This window comes from Gymnodraco acuticeps, unplaced genomic scaffold, assembly GCF_902827175.1.
Source record: "Gymnodraco acuticeps unplaced genomic scaffold, fGymAcu1.1, whole genome shotgun sequence".
Taxonomy (NCBI): domain Eukaryota; kingdom Metazoa; phylum Chordata; class Actinopteri; order Perciformes; family Bathydraconidae; genus Gymnodraco; species Gymnodraco acuticeps.
Window position 1 is genome coordinate 4,136,880 of NW_022990966.1, and position 15,430 is coordinate 4,152,309.

Below are 15,430 nucleotides of genomic sequence, written 5' to 3' on the forward strand. Positions count from 1 at the left end.
CAAGCTCCTGTGTGAGAAAACTTCCATAATAAATCCATCAGCGGTCCTCCCCTACACTCCTGATCCCGCCCACTTTTCCTGATTGGCTCTCCGCTGACGAACGTTCCACCCAGGCGGCCTGTGATTGGTCCGCCGGCTGTCCATCACCAGGGGGAGCGCCCGGCTCTGGATTTTGGCAACAGAGACGCACCGCTGCTCTGCTTCTCTGCTGTTTAGTGCGTCGAGCGGCTGAGGGAAGTGTTGTTCGCGCGTCTTGTCAGAGGACCAAGCAGCAGTAGCAGCGCGCGCTTCATCCTCCAGAACCTGCAGGCATCCCAGGGAGCACTGCGCCGTGAATGCCTCCCACACCAGAAGGAGGATACTTCTTTAATATTATTTTTGACTGATTGAGACATACATCTTTTTCATTTCCCTAATGGTAACTATCACTGGGCAGCCGGAGACATGTGGAATAATCTGGGGAAACTGCACCGCTTCTCACTAGTGTGTCTTCTCCTGACGCTGTGCACTGAGGTGAGAACTTTATCGCGTTGATCTGAGAGGAAGATGGTGTTTCTGACGGTGTTTAATTTACCAATCCACTGGAAGTTTTGTAGGGGGTTAGATTCCAGCCTTTAATTGAATTTGCTTCTCTACAGTCCGATCATGTGTTCTCGGAATGTCTAAATTCCTTTGGGGGGGATACATTTAAGTTTGATTCACAGGCAACGCAAAAAGCATCTGTCAAATAGGTTACGGTACAGGTAATACAGGCATTGGCTGCTTCAAAGCAATGCACATCTTAGAGTGTTTACTATCTGGAGAAAGTGTTGTATTTATGTCTAGAGTTTCATGATTTAGGGGTGGATAAGAATAGTAAATTCGTGAACTAGGTGTACATGTTTGCACTACAGCTGCAGCCTGAAATGCAGAGTGGGCTAAATTGGAGTATAGGTCTTTGAGTAGCCATGAAGTTCAACTGTGCCAAACGGTACTGTAGTGTGGGCTGCAGGCAGTCTGCACACTGCCAAAAAAAGTCCTATTTCTTCCTTCAAGTTGCGCATGGGGAGATTACTTCCATTGATAAGAACATACATTACCATTTAAATAATTGATTCATCATAACAATGTTCTAAACAGATTCTTATTGCGACTTAACACCTTATTATATACCTTTCTATAAAAAAAGAATAACATAAGAGTATAACATGTCAGTTTAGAGTCGGTAATTGGCATTTTAAGAAAGAAAAAAATGACATGATTGCAGTGCAAATACCTCGTTCAGGGTTTTTTCAGCCTTTCTCACTGTCGTTTCTTCTCCTCAGGTGTCTCACTCCACTGGTTACTTCGAGCTGCAGTTGATTTCGGTGGAAAACCCCACAGGTCAGCTCCTTAACGGGGACTGCTGCGACGCGGAGCCGAGCGCGGCGGACGGCCACTGCGACGCGGACGAGTGCGACACGTACTTCAAAGTGTGTTTAAAGGAATACCAAACGGAGGTCGCGACCAAAGGAACGTGCACGTACGGCTCGGAAACTACTAAGGTTATCGGTGGGAATACTTTTCAGTTCAAGGGGGGGCAGAAAACCGGACAGAACCGGAACCATGACACCGGGAAGATCCTAATTCCCTTCCAGTTCGCGTGGCCGGTAAGTGGATCTTAATGTCACGTATGTGCAGGTGGAGAGCAGACACGTGTTTTTTTTAAATCGCACAAATATAGCGAGTTGCTGTTGGATTTTAAGAGGAATGATTGCGTAAAAGTCTCAAACTATTCACCTGGATGCACCTCAAAGTTTATCATTTACATACAACGTGATTTAATGTGAATGATCCTTCATGTTATGTGATAAAGTTGACTTATCAAAGGGAGTTTGTATGTTTTGGAGTTGAATCATGGCACAGGCTAAAAGCGCTCTTCCATACTGTTATTTGGCACAGTTTGGCACTATTTTCTGTAACAAGTCTGTCAGAGCTGTCTGGGTTTCTGCGTGCCGCTCATTCTTCCCTCCGCCTGCAACCTTTGGCGTCTCTACATGATCAGTCATCTCGTGAAGGGATATCACTTTCCTGTCTTGGAGTTTTTGTTGTGAATGTCTGTGCGTTTCTGACCAAGCTAAAGCCCTGAGCATGCATGAGGCATGACTTTTACGCACAGCAGTGGTGTCTCGGTTTGATGAGTTACCAAACAAGCGTGCGTGTGTGTGTGCGCGCGCGTGTGTGTGTGCGCGCGCGTGTGTGTGTGGCGAGGGGAGGTCTGCGGTGGGAGTGTTTGAAGTGGGGAAATAAGGATTTCCAAGTGAGTGCTGATTAAGAAGTGGCAGGTAACTCATTATCTTATCCAAACTACCCTGCTCCTTATTTGGAGAGCAAGCGTGGGAAACAGGAACAGTGGTGACAATCAGAGAGTTATGAAAGCTGCTGTAACACTCAGAGATCTCAGAGAGGTGTAATGGTGAGAGTGAAGTCCTGTGCAGGAAACGTCACAGGTTCGATTCCCTCAACAGCTGAGTGAGCTGTCAAACAAGAGTCCTGCTCATTGTGAGGCAAACTGGTAACACAGAGGATGAAAGTTAAAACTGACCATCTGTCCATTAATAGTTTGTGCTGAAGTGATTAGTCCTTTAACCGACGTGTCAATATTGTTGAGTCTTTAGGTGATTACTTTTAGTAAGTTAGTTACTCTGTGAGACTTTCCATCTTAGTGCGAGTCATGTTTAGCTTTTATTTAGTTATAAAAAGTAACTTCTTCTTAAAACAAGTAAGATTTAAAAAACATTTACTGGCTTGTTTAAAGTATTTTTTTTACAATTTTGCATTTCTTTTATGTTGATTGTTGTGTCATTTGAAGTGATACTGACGATCAGTTTGAGAAAAAACATTTGAATGATCTTAAACTATTTAGAGACATGGACTTTTAGACTCTATGAAGAAAATATCCATCACCAATCTTGTTCCTTGCATTTGCAAATCTCGATTTATTTTCCTATTTCCTTTATATTACTGTAAATTGAATAGTTTGAGTGCTTTTCATGGTTGCTCTGATGAAATAGGCTGTTTGAAGACTTGGCTTGTGCTCCTGTAATGTGGGATCGACATTTGCCAGAGTGCCTTTAGTGAAGATGCAGCGTTGAGATGGTGAGATAGTTCGGATGATATTTCCTGAATCTTCTGCAGGCTCCGGAGGTGAAACTGTGTACTATATTGATATAAATTGCTCCAAGCTTGCAATCATTCAACTTTGATCCTCATTTCAGACATTCTTGCTTTGGAGAAGCAGTGTGTGTGTCCATGTCAGAATGTACATATAGTACATATCGGGTGCTTTGTGTGCTCGGTGCTACGTGACCTCTCCATTCATCACTCCTCATGGTCAGCTGTCAGCGGAGGGGAAGATGGAAGTAGTAAGTTGGGGCCCTGCAGGCGGATACGGTTACCACTAAGTTGTGTGTGACACAGGCGGTGGATATCAGTGTCACCAACTACTCAAACAAGTGAAGATCCTCGGTCAATCTGGGCCGGGGGACGCCTTTGCCTCGCCGCCTCTCAGGTTCACGCTCTATCCGCTATTGGGTCATTGTCTCACTCGGCGTGTGTGGGGTCAGTATTTTCCACTATCTACCCGGGAGGAGTGTGTGTATGTGAGGGGGTACAAAGGAAGGAGGGTATCAGTGTTCAGCAGCTTCTTCTGATGAGGCTGTCAAGGTTATAGCAGGCTCTTTAAAAATGTCATCACACCTCATGCTTTCAAATCGGACATACCATAACGTTTTCGCAGGTTGTTTGAATTGGTCGTTAGATATGTGGTGTGGACCCTTGTGCATTATACAACAAAACAGCTGCACTTAAGTTTTAATACAAAATATTAAATTGTGATTTGAGAACAAATTATCCAGTTGGGCTAAACCATTTCTATAAATAAGGAAATCTGCCATTCATTATCAGACTAATCTCAGAGTCAAATATATTACATTTACATTGATTTAAAACAACTAAAAGCTGCACTTTCTCATAGTTGAGGAGCTGGATTGGAGAAAGCTTGGAATTGTTGGCATTCTTTCTCAATGGATGAATTTAATTGAATCAATTAATCATAATTGTAAGAATTTTCCAGCTTTACTTATTCTATGGCCTCTTCGAGCCTTGAAGAGGGATCCTTTCTCTGTTGCTCGTCCTGAGGTTTCCCGTCTTTACAAAAAGCGGAAGGGGTTGTATAAATTGCAGATTGTAGAGCCCTATTAGGAAATCCTCAACAAAAAAAAAGTGTCTTTTCATTGCTGTGTTTGTGTGGTGTTGTGGTGTGTGTGTGTTGTGTTTGTGGGTGTGTGTGTGTGTGTGGTGTGTGTGTGTGTGTGTGTGTGTGTGTGTGTGTGTGTGTGTGTGTGTGTGTGTGTGTGTGTGTGTGTGTGTGTGTGTGTGGTGTGTGTGTGTGTGTGTGTGTGTGTGTGTGTGTGTGTGATGTGTTGTGTGTGTGTGTGTGTGTTGTGTGTGTGTGTGTGTGTGTGTGTGTGTGTGTTGTGTGTGTGTGTGTGTGTGTGTGGTGTGTGTGTGTGTTGTGTGTGTTGTGTGTGTGTGTGTGTGTGTGTGTGTGTGTGTGTGTGTGTGTGTGTGTGTACGGTGGCCTGTAGCCTCTGGTGCTGCTATAGTGGACTCCCTCAGTCGGCCCCGGTATCTGGGCCACTGGTGCTGACATGAATAAGCTGCAGAAAAAAATAAAAAAGAAGGACATTGTTCTGCCCTCTGCCGATCATTTCCCCTTCATGTTAACCCCTCTGGCTGTTCAGCGGGTCTTTAGTGGCATCTTTTTTATGAAAGAGGATGGGGGGAGGGATTGACCGAGAGATGATGGGGAAGAGAGGAAGCAGACCCCCTTGTTGAAAATAAAAATGAATCCATCAAGCTTAAGGTCACGAGGGAGGTGTGTTTTAAGGGATGCAGAAACTTAAGATGTTTTTATACAGTAGTGAGTGGAGCAGAAACAAGCATTCACTTCTTCTCCTCTTCCTCCCCCGTTTCCCCCTCTCACCCAAACCTCCCCATCTCCTTATGGGGGTATTTTTAGAGCTGCATGTCCTCCCCTCACCCCTCTGTGAGTAAATCAAGGATCAAGGGTGTGTACTCCTTCAGTTTCATGGCCCGGTTTTCTTTCCTCTCCTCTGCCCCCCACTCCTGTCAGAATTCCCCCCTGAGCCTGGCAGATCTGAGAGGACAGAGGTGGAACAGCTGTTGTTTGGAGACCTCCTCCTCCTCCTCCTCCTCCTCCTCCTCCTCCTCCTCCTCCTCCTAGAATACATGTTTTATTGAAATAGCATTAGGAAAACAGGCTATGATGACAGAGCAGAAGATCACCTCGCTCGGAGGAAGTATCAGTGAGCAATCACAAAGTGCAGTGTTGGATGAAGGCGAGTCTTCTTCGCTGGTTTCCTCGATGGCGTCACTGCCGGCATTGGCTCGTTTGGCTCATTTGCCGAGTGCATCCCTGGCTGCTTCCTTCAGGAGCTACTCTTGGTTTGGTGATGCTTTGCGGTTGATTAATTTGGCGAAAAGAGGAGAAGAACACAAACTTGGATATAGGTGAGCTGTGGTTAGCTGTAGGAGAGATGATGTGGAGCAGTGGTGATCCTGCAACATTTAAAAAGACTACAATTCTTTCATTTCTTCAGGTTCACACATGCAAAACAGTTGTGCAATAACACTACCAGATGCTGCAACAATGGAAAACCATGAAATCCAGCTTTGTGAAGTCCGCTCAGTAATTCTCCCCATGCTCTTGGCATTTCTTCGCATTAATCTGACAGACAGATTGCCGGCTAGTTAGCGTTAGCTTCCTCGCTCAAATCTGCACACGACTCAGTCCACTCTCCTCTCGCATAATCAGAGATTATATTGCAACAAAAAACAAAAACTTTTTTCATTATCAATATCGGTCTATTCTTTGTAAATGTGTGATATCTAGTTTAGCTACAAGCTTGTCAGAGGGCTGCAGCAGGTGCACTTATTCTTGAATTGTCCTTGTCATTGTCTAGGACTGTCCTAGTTCAAAAGAGCTAATGCCTTCAACTCCCATCTACTTTTTGAGTGCATATTGTAGTAACTTAATGCGTGTGCTGTGGCTTTAGCTTCCGTAGCACTGTTACCAGAAAATACTTTCTTACAGAGTAGTAAGACTAAAGATTAGTGCAAGGATCTCCTTTTCTCCATGTTAATCTGACTTTGGAACATTACAACTACAAAGGTTTTGTCTGGTGCAGCATGTAGGGGAATCTGGAACATGCTTCTCTCCGTTAAGTAACAAACTCAGACCACCGAACGCTCCCTCTGCACCCCCCCTCTGCTCAGTGTCAGTACTAATAAGCCTAAAAGCCCGCAGCAGGCCACAGCGGGGCTCCGTCACGTGGTGTGTGCCGGCCCGGCGAGGCGTTTGAAAGCTCTCTGCTGGGTTAACTGCGGTCAGACGGATCCTGCTCATCTTTCCCACGCTGTCGCTGCTCTCATGTCAGCTGACCCGGTTCCGAGGTGTAGAAAAGTGCGATTAGCTGCTCCGTCTGTTCCTCTGATCGATTGTTGATGCCGCTGCTGGACCTGGTCTCATGTGTGACTGATGAGTGTACAGTGGCAGCTTTGTTTACTTGTGTGTGGACATAGATCCCACATTATGGGGATGAAGATACCCATGACGGTGATCTTGACATATGCATTATGTTGATAAAATTATGATATTTACCAGGAGTCAAAATGACATGATGAAAAGCCAGATTCACCTTCATCCAGGCGAATCAAAAGCTTTGTCAATGTAATCATTAAAGTTCATTCTTGATTCAACACGTGATGAGGGTTGGAAACTTGGATGTACAAAATATAATTGATTTAATGTCAACCATGTGGTAATTTGCACAATCAACGCAGAGTCTGAGATATTGCAATAGTTGAAACAATATTCATTAGATTGATCAAGGTGAATTGTTGTTTAGTTGGAAATAATTTCCTTTCTATTGTTGTAATTCAACAAGGATATTATAAACCAATATTCAACCTTATCACACATTATCCTTATATCATTTTATGCTGGGATTGTTTGTTGGTCATTGGTTACTTTTGACCTACATTTATATAATGACTTTAAGCATCTATATGAGTATATGTCTATACAAGGAAAATAAAGTGACCATATATAAATAAAACAACAAATCAGCGTTTCTTCCACAGTCAAATACTTAAAGGTGGGGTAGGTAAGTTTGAGAAACCGGCTCGAGATACACTTTTTGTTATATTCCATGGAATGCTCTTAACATCCCGATAGCAATGAATATCTTAAGTGCTTTGACCTACCCCATATCAACCTTTATATCATGACCTCTTACCTAATGTAGTGGATAGTGTTAATACCGTTTCTATGGTTACCTATATTTCATCATACACTGAGAACTGATTTAGACGCCGTGATTAATCTTGCTCTAGTTTTAAGATGTTCTCATATACAGTGTCAATGGACACCTGCCAGCCAATCAGGAAGGAGTATTTCTTCCATAGCCAGCCATGGTATATTATTGAATCTCTGCCAAGCACAGTGTGCATGTGTGTACAGTATGTGCAGATCAGTTTCATGCATGTGTGTTTGTTTACATGACCTTTATTATGCATCTATTTATGACTTAGATGCATCCATTTTAATTTAGTATTTAGGATCCTTGTTTATTGATTTGATGATTTTGCTTTTAGCTTGGTAGGTGCATTAGTTTCTTAAGAATAAGTCTCATTCTAGATGTGTGTTACGCCTGCTGAGATCCACTCACAGTCCACCTCCGGATATGGTTTTACTCGTCCGATATCTTCCAATTGCAATGTGTGCATTAACACCTTGTTTTAACACCTATTCCTCCTTATCCACATCAGATAGCTGCTCACTGATTCATCCTGATACTATGTAAATGTGGCCTACTGTATGTTTGTATCGTTATAATGTATGTAAATTCACAACATCAAGTAATCCTGCAAGTGCACTAGCTCTTAACAAGCATTAGATGTACAATTGTATGAGTTTCATGATATTTGATTTATTTTAGATAAGAGACATAAGCATTGTGAGTAAAGAAGCATTGATGTAATATTGTATCATCTGCCATGCGTTTGTGTATATAGTTTAAAGTAGGGAAGTAGAGAGAACAAAGACATTTTTAATGGATGAGAGATTGGGAGAGAAACACTACAGGATACGTAGGCGGGGCAGAGGTAATGAAATGCATGCGTTGTGAGCAGCAGTGGTGATTAAAGCATGAGACAAACTCAGCTTAATTTCCCACTTGACTCCCAGGAGTTGTTCACAGGGCTAATGCAGCTCAGCTGGACCTCACTGAGGACAAGGTGGGAAATAAAAAGAGAGCTGACCAAACCCTCCATTGTTGCCGTATTTGTTTATCTCCTGATATCTTTTGTTTATCTTGTCCATCTTCCCCTTTCCCTCTCGGAGCACCTACCAGGGGAAAACCCTGTAGCTACATGTTTTGTGCGTTAGACACTACTTGGCTCCCATGTTCCAGTTTTGTTAGCTTGTTTTGCTAGCTTTGAGGGTGTGATCGCACAGACAGTTTGCTTTCTTTGGTCCGGAACGGAGTGGGAAACGTTCTAGTGTTGTATTTTTATATGTGGCTCATTCAGGCTCACATTGTGAACCAGCTTATGATCCAAAGTTACATGGAGTGAGAAGATTTGTTCTCATCATGCAGGAGACTGTACAGTATGCATGGCCCGATTTTTATGGTAGTTTCACAAAGTAATTCTTGCGCACCAAATTGGCATTCCTTGTGTTTGAAGGGGATTTTGTTGCAGTCTGTGAGAGATTTCTGTCTGGGTTATTCCTCCTCTCTAATGTTTATCTAATTGAAGTACAGTGCAGTGCTCTTAAAAAGAATGACTTCTTTACGCAAGTGTCATTCTTTAAACTGAGTTAAGTGAGTTCAAGTAAACCGCTGCAAACACGCTTGTTATGAACACACCCTGTCTCATGATTTGGCTTTCTTAAAGTATGCTCATGAACTCAAAAGGGCACTCTTATACAAACCGTGCCTGACAAGTGTTACTACAGTCTTCTTCGTCTTCTTCTTCTGCTGCATGTTGCTGCAACATGGATGTCGTGCAGCCTGTCCTAACGGTCCTCTCCAGAGGGATTGGCTGAAGGTTCAGCAGGGTTTCTCAACACATCTGGGCCCAAATCTCTGTCAGTTACCAAACCTCCCACTCAATGGAGAAACCCCTCTAACACTCTCACACACTTATCAGTACACAACATATCTGAAATGCTCCTTAGAGGAGTTGTGTGTCAGATTTAATAAAGTAAAGGTTCTGCGGTAATATGGCCTTAAAGGATCATTCTTTTTTTATTTTAAATAGGGTCATATTTTTGGAGTTATTTCTGTCAGCTTTGATTATATTGTGCATATCCAATTTAGAAACATCTCAAAACTGCAACATCTGTACAGAGAAGTTCAACAATAACAGTCTGCTGATGAGATGAGAATGGTTTTGATTTGGTCAAAAGCTCCAGAAGAAGTGATTAAGTTGACCATGATTTGTCACTCGCAAATAATCTTTAGGTAAATTAACTAAACTTTATGAATAAGCATTTCTTTATAGGTTACGGCAATCCTCTTTGGCCTGATATGTCTGTATTTCCTGTTGTTGTGCTCACGCTTAAATGAATCCTACGTGGTTTCGACGAAACTACAACTTTACAACAAACTGTTAACCTCCTATTGAAGAATTGATGTAAAAGCAACAGTTTGTCTACTTTGCCTCGACATGAAAGGGTTTGATTTGTGTTTGCTGTCGGCCGTTTATTCGTCACATCAGGTGGATCAATGATGAAGGAGCCAATGGGGTTTTCCCACGGCGTGAATATCACTTTCCCAGCAGCGCTGCGGAATCGAGGGCTGCCTTAACCTTTTTGTCAGCGCACCTTTCAGTGGGAACAATGACTTTATACCTCTGCCTTTGTGCCCACATATTGAGTTATCACGACGAGTGGAAGGAGGGGGGAAACAGAGGGTAAAGGAGAGAGATGGAAACAGAGAGAAGCGGAGATAGAGAAGGGCAGCTGCACTGGGCAAAATGTCAGGAGTGGATTCGAGAGCGTTTACATAAGCCCTCTCTTGTGCTGCTCTCCAGAGTGCAACATGCTGGATCTGGTATTCACGCCTGCTTCAGGTGTTGGCTCCTCGCTTCACACAGGGCTCTGAATAAATAGCTGCATCCAGTTGTTAGCAGACCAAAATAGTCACATTTAGGATCCATGTCAGCGACTGAAGCCATTCTTGTATCGTCTGCTGGACCTCCAAGAGAGTGCCATCCACCTGATTTACAGATATTTCACAGCGTTTGAGAAACTAGCGCTGTCTAAGAGCCTACGTTATACATTTTCAAGCATCACATGTAAGTCCTGCTTGATTTTGGTGACCAGACAAATGGTAAAGCGGCTCTGTGCTGGCGTTCCTGTTGTGTTTCTATGGAGAGACTACTACTTTTTTAACTTCTTATTGATGCACCACTTTGTGCCACATAGCATCTTTACACCTGTGATCCTCGTAACTCTTTAGACATGTGGACTCAAAGCTACCATGCTTCACACTGGGACACATCAACAATCTTTTCAATCATGAAATGTCAAAGTCTTAACAAGATTCTGAAAATGTAAAAATGTTCTTTAGTGAGTCACTGCAGACTTTTATGGTCATGTTTGGTGTGCATTGGACTCTCTTCTCTCAGTCTCTCTTAAATCTTTTTTTTCCACTTCACTCTGTTTACAGCCTCTTATCGCATGAATAGCTTCAGCCAAGCATTTGAACTGGTCTCTGACACATTCCCAGTATTGCGCAAGTCCCAAATAAAGATACCAAATGTAGCTTTTCCTTAGAATGAATCCTCTAGTTAAAACCTTTTATTGATTTTGATCGGTCCAATTTTGCTCATAACTTTGGTATTGTGTTGTTTTCTCAGTTTTCTGTCTAATATATCGTTTTTCTTTACCTGTTCTGAGAACCTTGTGACCTTGTTATTTCAGCACAGTTGCCAGGATTAAATGCACAATACGTATTATACTGTATTCAAGGATACAGTTCATTCATAATTGCCTTGGATTCTATTATAAGTGTTATGTGATGAGTGATATGCAATTGTGGTTGTGATACAAGGTCAAGTTTGAAAGGATAACAAATCATCTCTGCCCCTGCTTGTGGTTGCAGTACACACACTATACTGTACTGTGTATTCTCAGTGTGTATGTGTAGGTTGAGACAGTGCCGCCGGATTCCCAGCGGCAGCATCTGATTACAGACGATTTGACGGGGAGATAATAGAAAACTGAGCTCAGTGTTGGGTACGCGCTGTGACTTATTGAGACTTTGTTTGAAGTCTTTGGCACCTTGATTTGATAATGAACAAATCAAATTTGCAGCGGAAGTAGTCCCTTAATGCATTAGAAAATAGAGACGCATAATGTTTATGTAAGGGAACTGAAAGACATATTTCTTTTCAAGTATTTGACTGAATCAGAGGACTAACTAATGGTTTTAAGGCGGTATGTTCTCCCTTTACAGATCATACGCGGCATCGATTTACTATAAAAGACAAATTCCCAGAATTCCTCAGTCGCTGGAGCAGCCTGCGTAACCTGGAGCGACAGAAATAACTTTCATGCATTTGGTGTGGGAAAAGTGAATTGGGTCATTTTCTATTCTGCAGCTCAGTATAAAGACCTGATTAGATTAGCTTTGATTAGATTTGCTGTCTGAACGAGGAGGGGCTGCGGTGAGGCCTCCTTAGAGAGGAGAGGTGGTGGTGGAGGGGCGGTGGGCTTGTTCTGTTAATAATGTGCTAAATTAACCATCTCAGCTTCTCTCTGCCTGGAGCGACATGTTTTATTCATGTCAATAGACTTAACAGGTGTGACGTGACAGGTGTTGCTGCTGTTTTTTTTCTCTCCCTCTGATCACAACTCGGGAAAAGTTGTTAATTGGGTCTCGGGATTTCTCTTTTTCTTTTTTTTAACAAAAATGCTGCTGTGAACTTTTAATTAAAGGAACATTCCTCTCGATTTGAACTCCATTTTAAGGTGGAAAATTCATATAGCAGAGCACACATTGTGGAGTTTTTAACTGTGCATCTCATCGATCCAGTTGTGTGTTCACTGGATCTTATCAGTGTTGAAGTTCCAGTTCTTCTTTTGTTGCCAGGTTGTCAGCTGCCCAGCTCTTCTTCTGTTAATTATAGACAAACCATACATGTTATTTATATTGGCACTATCACTGTTTTTGTTGTCAACAATTCCGTTTCCCACAACTGAATAATAGACAAATAAACATACTGTAAGTTGATCTAATCAACAATTATTATATCTCTCTTTATCACCCCCAAATGAAGATTATTTGTAAAATAGGGAATTATGAGCATGCCCTAACTGCTAGGGGAGCCTTGTGAGAATTTTTTTAGTAATCTGTCCTCGTCAGTCCTGGCGTTCCTCAAGGATGTGTGTTTGGACATCCAAAACTTAAGACTGCTCTCCTACACACATGGACCATATGCACCTGCTTCACTTTTGTGAAAATCGATGCTTATGTGTCCAATTGTAGTTCAAACATAGAGTGAAGACATGCCAACGCCAGGCTGCAACGGACGATTATGTACAATACATATTTTTTAAAGTGTTATCGACTTTTGGTCAAGTGACTAAAGAAATAATTGACTATTGACTTTTGTGACTTATATTGTGTTTAATCAATCAGTGCTTCCTGTGCAGTAGTTCTCCAAATCATGAGGAAAATATTAGTTTTCCGCCCAATGTAGCAACAACCAGTTGTACTATCAAAAAAAACACTGCACGTTTTCAGAGACACTTCACCAATGCCGAAAAGAGTTTTTGGAGTAAGGAAGTAAAATGACTCTGAGAAGTGTGTGGTAGCAGTACTGAAGATTACATCTAATTAGTGTGTATAGAAATCATGAATTCACAGAGCCGCTCCAGACTGTGCGCTGTATTCTCAGTAGGGTGGTGTGCTGCTGCTGGCGGCTGTTCCTGCCGTGGTGGAGCTGTAATTTATTCATTGAACAGGTGAAGGCGGCGAGGAGTGGGTCGGTTTCTCCTCGCCTAATGAAAACTCAAATCCCTCTGACTCCTGTAAATTGGTTAGGCGGTGTCAAGTGTCTCCCAGCACGTCCCCACCGTCCCAATATCCCCCCTCCCATATCACACACACACACTTAAAGAGCACACACACTACGACTCATAAGGTTGGTCGTCTCAATGCAGACAGCGGGGACGTGACTCTCCAGCTCCTGTCCTTCAAGGACACACTCTAGAGCAGTCACACACTCTAAAATATGTACACACACACACACACACACACACACACACCAGAGTCAGGCTGCTCTGAGGCCGTGGGACAGCCCCATCTGTTTGGGAGCCAGCGGCGGTGACATTTAAAATTGATTACAAAGGGAAAGATTGATTATGATAATGTTCACTTATATTCACTCATTACGGAGTTATGGCTGCTCATAAATCACTGCTGTGTCATCTGGAGATGATGAAGAGGAGTGTGGTATTAACAGCATGATCCTCTGCAGACTGAGGGTCATCGTTTTTAGATTTTTACTGATTTTATCTAATCTGAGTGTAGTTTAAACATTCAGTTCCACACCTGAACCAGACGTTGAGCGGTCTGTTAGAAAGGACTGATACTTAACATTGCCCTTAACCTCCCCAATTGATATGACCTTATGTCATGCTGTGCCCTGATCATGTGAGCGGAAACAGAGAACCTGCTTACACCCTGTTTGAGAGCAATTTAATAAGATTTATTCGATAAGTGTAGTGATGTAACTGCCCACATTTGGCTTTGAATCGTCTGCCTCATAGTCAGAGGTCATCATTTGCTTCAAGTCTCTTATAATACTAAACACTTTGATTAGTTTCTGTTAAGTCATACAGGGAAAGGGAGACATCAGTCTAGTTGCAACTCTGCACTCTAATTTAGCTGCACATACAGCATAACTGTCATCAGATCAGTTTACTTTCATATGAGATCTTATATCATGTTTTAGGGCTGCTTACGTGAAATATAATGCCAGCAATCAGCAGTAAAATGCAATCATTGAAATTATGAATGGCACAACCAGTGACGATTTTTGAACATTTCTGTCTACTATGAAAATAGCATTTAACAAAACAATCTTAACTCAAGACCCGTCACTAACTTGGTGGGCTTCTTTTATTTATTTTTCACGTCTGACAAAGACTCAACAATTTGTCAAAAAGAAAATGTATTAAATGAGTTGCCACTATAATGAGCATAACACTTTCCATTGTGAGGTAGTCTCTTGTAGATGATGTCAGACACATTTTACATTTTATGTATGCACCATGACATCAAGTCAAATTCCTCGTATGTGTTTAAACCCGTTTCTGATTCTGAACTCCTGCCCTATGTTTTTAATGTGGTTATCCTCTTTTATTGCAAGCCAAGTAAATTATGTCTAATTTGAATTGCAGCTCTGAACTTGCTTGTTGTGAATACACCCTAAAGTAACTACCAAATACTTGTAACAACATGGTGTCACATCTGAGTCAAGATTGTTCCTCCCTTGCGTCTTTTCTGTCCCTCTGTGAACTAAATGTAAGCACCGTAAAATCACTTTTAAAGCGCTGTAAAGCACTTTACCCCTCTACCTTCTTGTTTCATGTCTCTGTCGTCCCTCTGTCTCTAATCTCCCCCAGCACCACTTTGCTGCCTCCCCTGTAATCTTCCCTGCAGCCTCAGTCGCTGCGAGTCACACTTGGGTCATGGGAACTCACAGCTGCTCGTCCGGCCTCATGCAGTTGACGGACAGTGAGCTCCATTTTGGTTTGTTTGCAGATGCCCGTGAAAAAAAAGGAAAAAAATAGCCTTGCACCTGAAACAATCCAGAGTGTGAGTTTGTTGCTGTGGGATGGCGGAGCGCGTCTCCTCTGGGAAGTAGGCCATAGTGTGCAAGCATAGTGTGCAGGCATAGTGTGCAGGCATAGTGTGCAGGCATGCTGCGCTTTCTCTCAGAATGTCCACAGAAAACCGTATCGCAGCACTAAATGGTCTAATCTAATATTGATGTGAAATATACACAACACCAGTGATGGAATGTTACTAAGTACATTTGCACTTAAGTACTATTTTGACATCCATGTACTTTAATAATATTAATGATAAAGCTTTATTTGTAAAGCACTTTTCATTCGCAGGATGCAAGTCGAGAGAATAAAAATAAATAAACATAATCAAAACGTTTACAACAGATTATCCACTTAGTAAAAGTTGCATAGACATAAGGAAAAGTGAATGAATACAAAACATTTATAACAAATTATAAATAAATTGAACAATATGAAAAATATTTTCGGCGACTTGAGGAATATTTAAAAGCCTGCTGC

At 42.2% G+C, this 15,430-nt stretch overlaps 1 protein-coding gene across 4 annotated transcripts in view; it reads left to right on the forward strand.

Moving 5' to 3' along the window:
- Window positions 1-200: 200 nt before the first annotated feature.
- Window positions 201-15,430, forward strand: part of LOC117558884 (protein jagged-2-like) — a 54,913-nt gene continuing 39,683 nt past the window's right edge. For 3 of the 4 annotated variants that reach the window (XM_034235358.1, XM_034235359.1, XM_034235361.1), the window contains exons 1-2: window positions 202-513; window positions 1,305-1,628. In XM_034235358.1, coding sequence (XP_034091249.1) covers window positions 445-513; window positions 1,305-1,628 — 393 coding nt within the window. In that variant the 5' untranslated portion in view covers window positions 202-444. Of the gene's footprint in view, window positions 514-1,304; window positions 1,629-15,430 lie in introns of all 4 variants that reach the window. The other variant, XM_034235360.1, reaches the window with a different exon arrangement.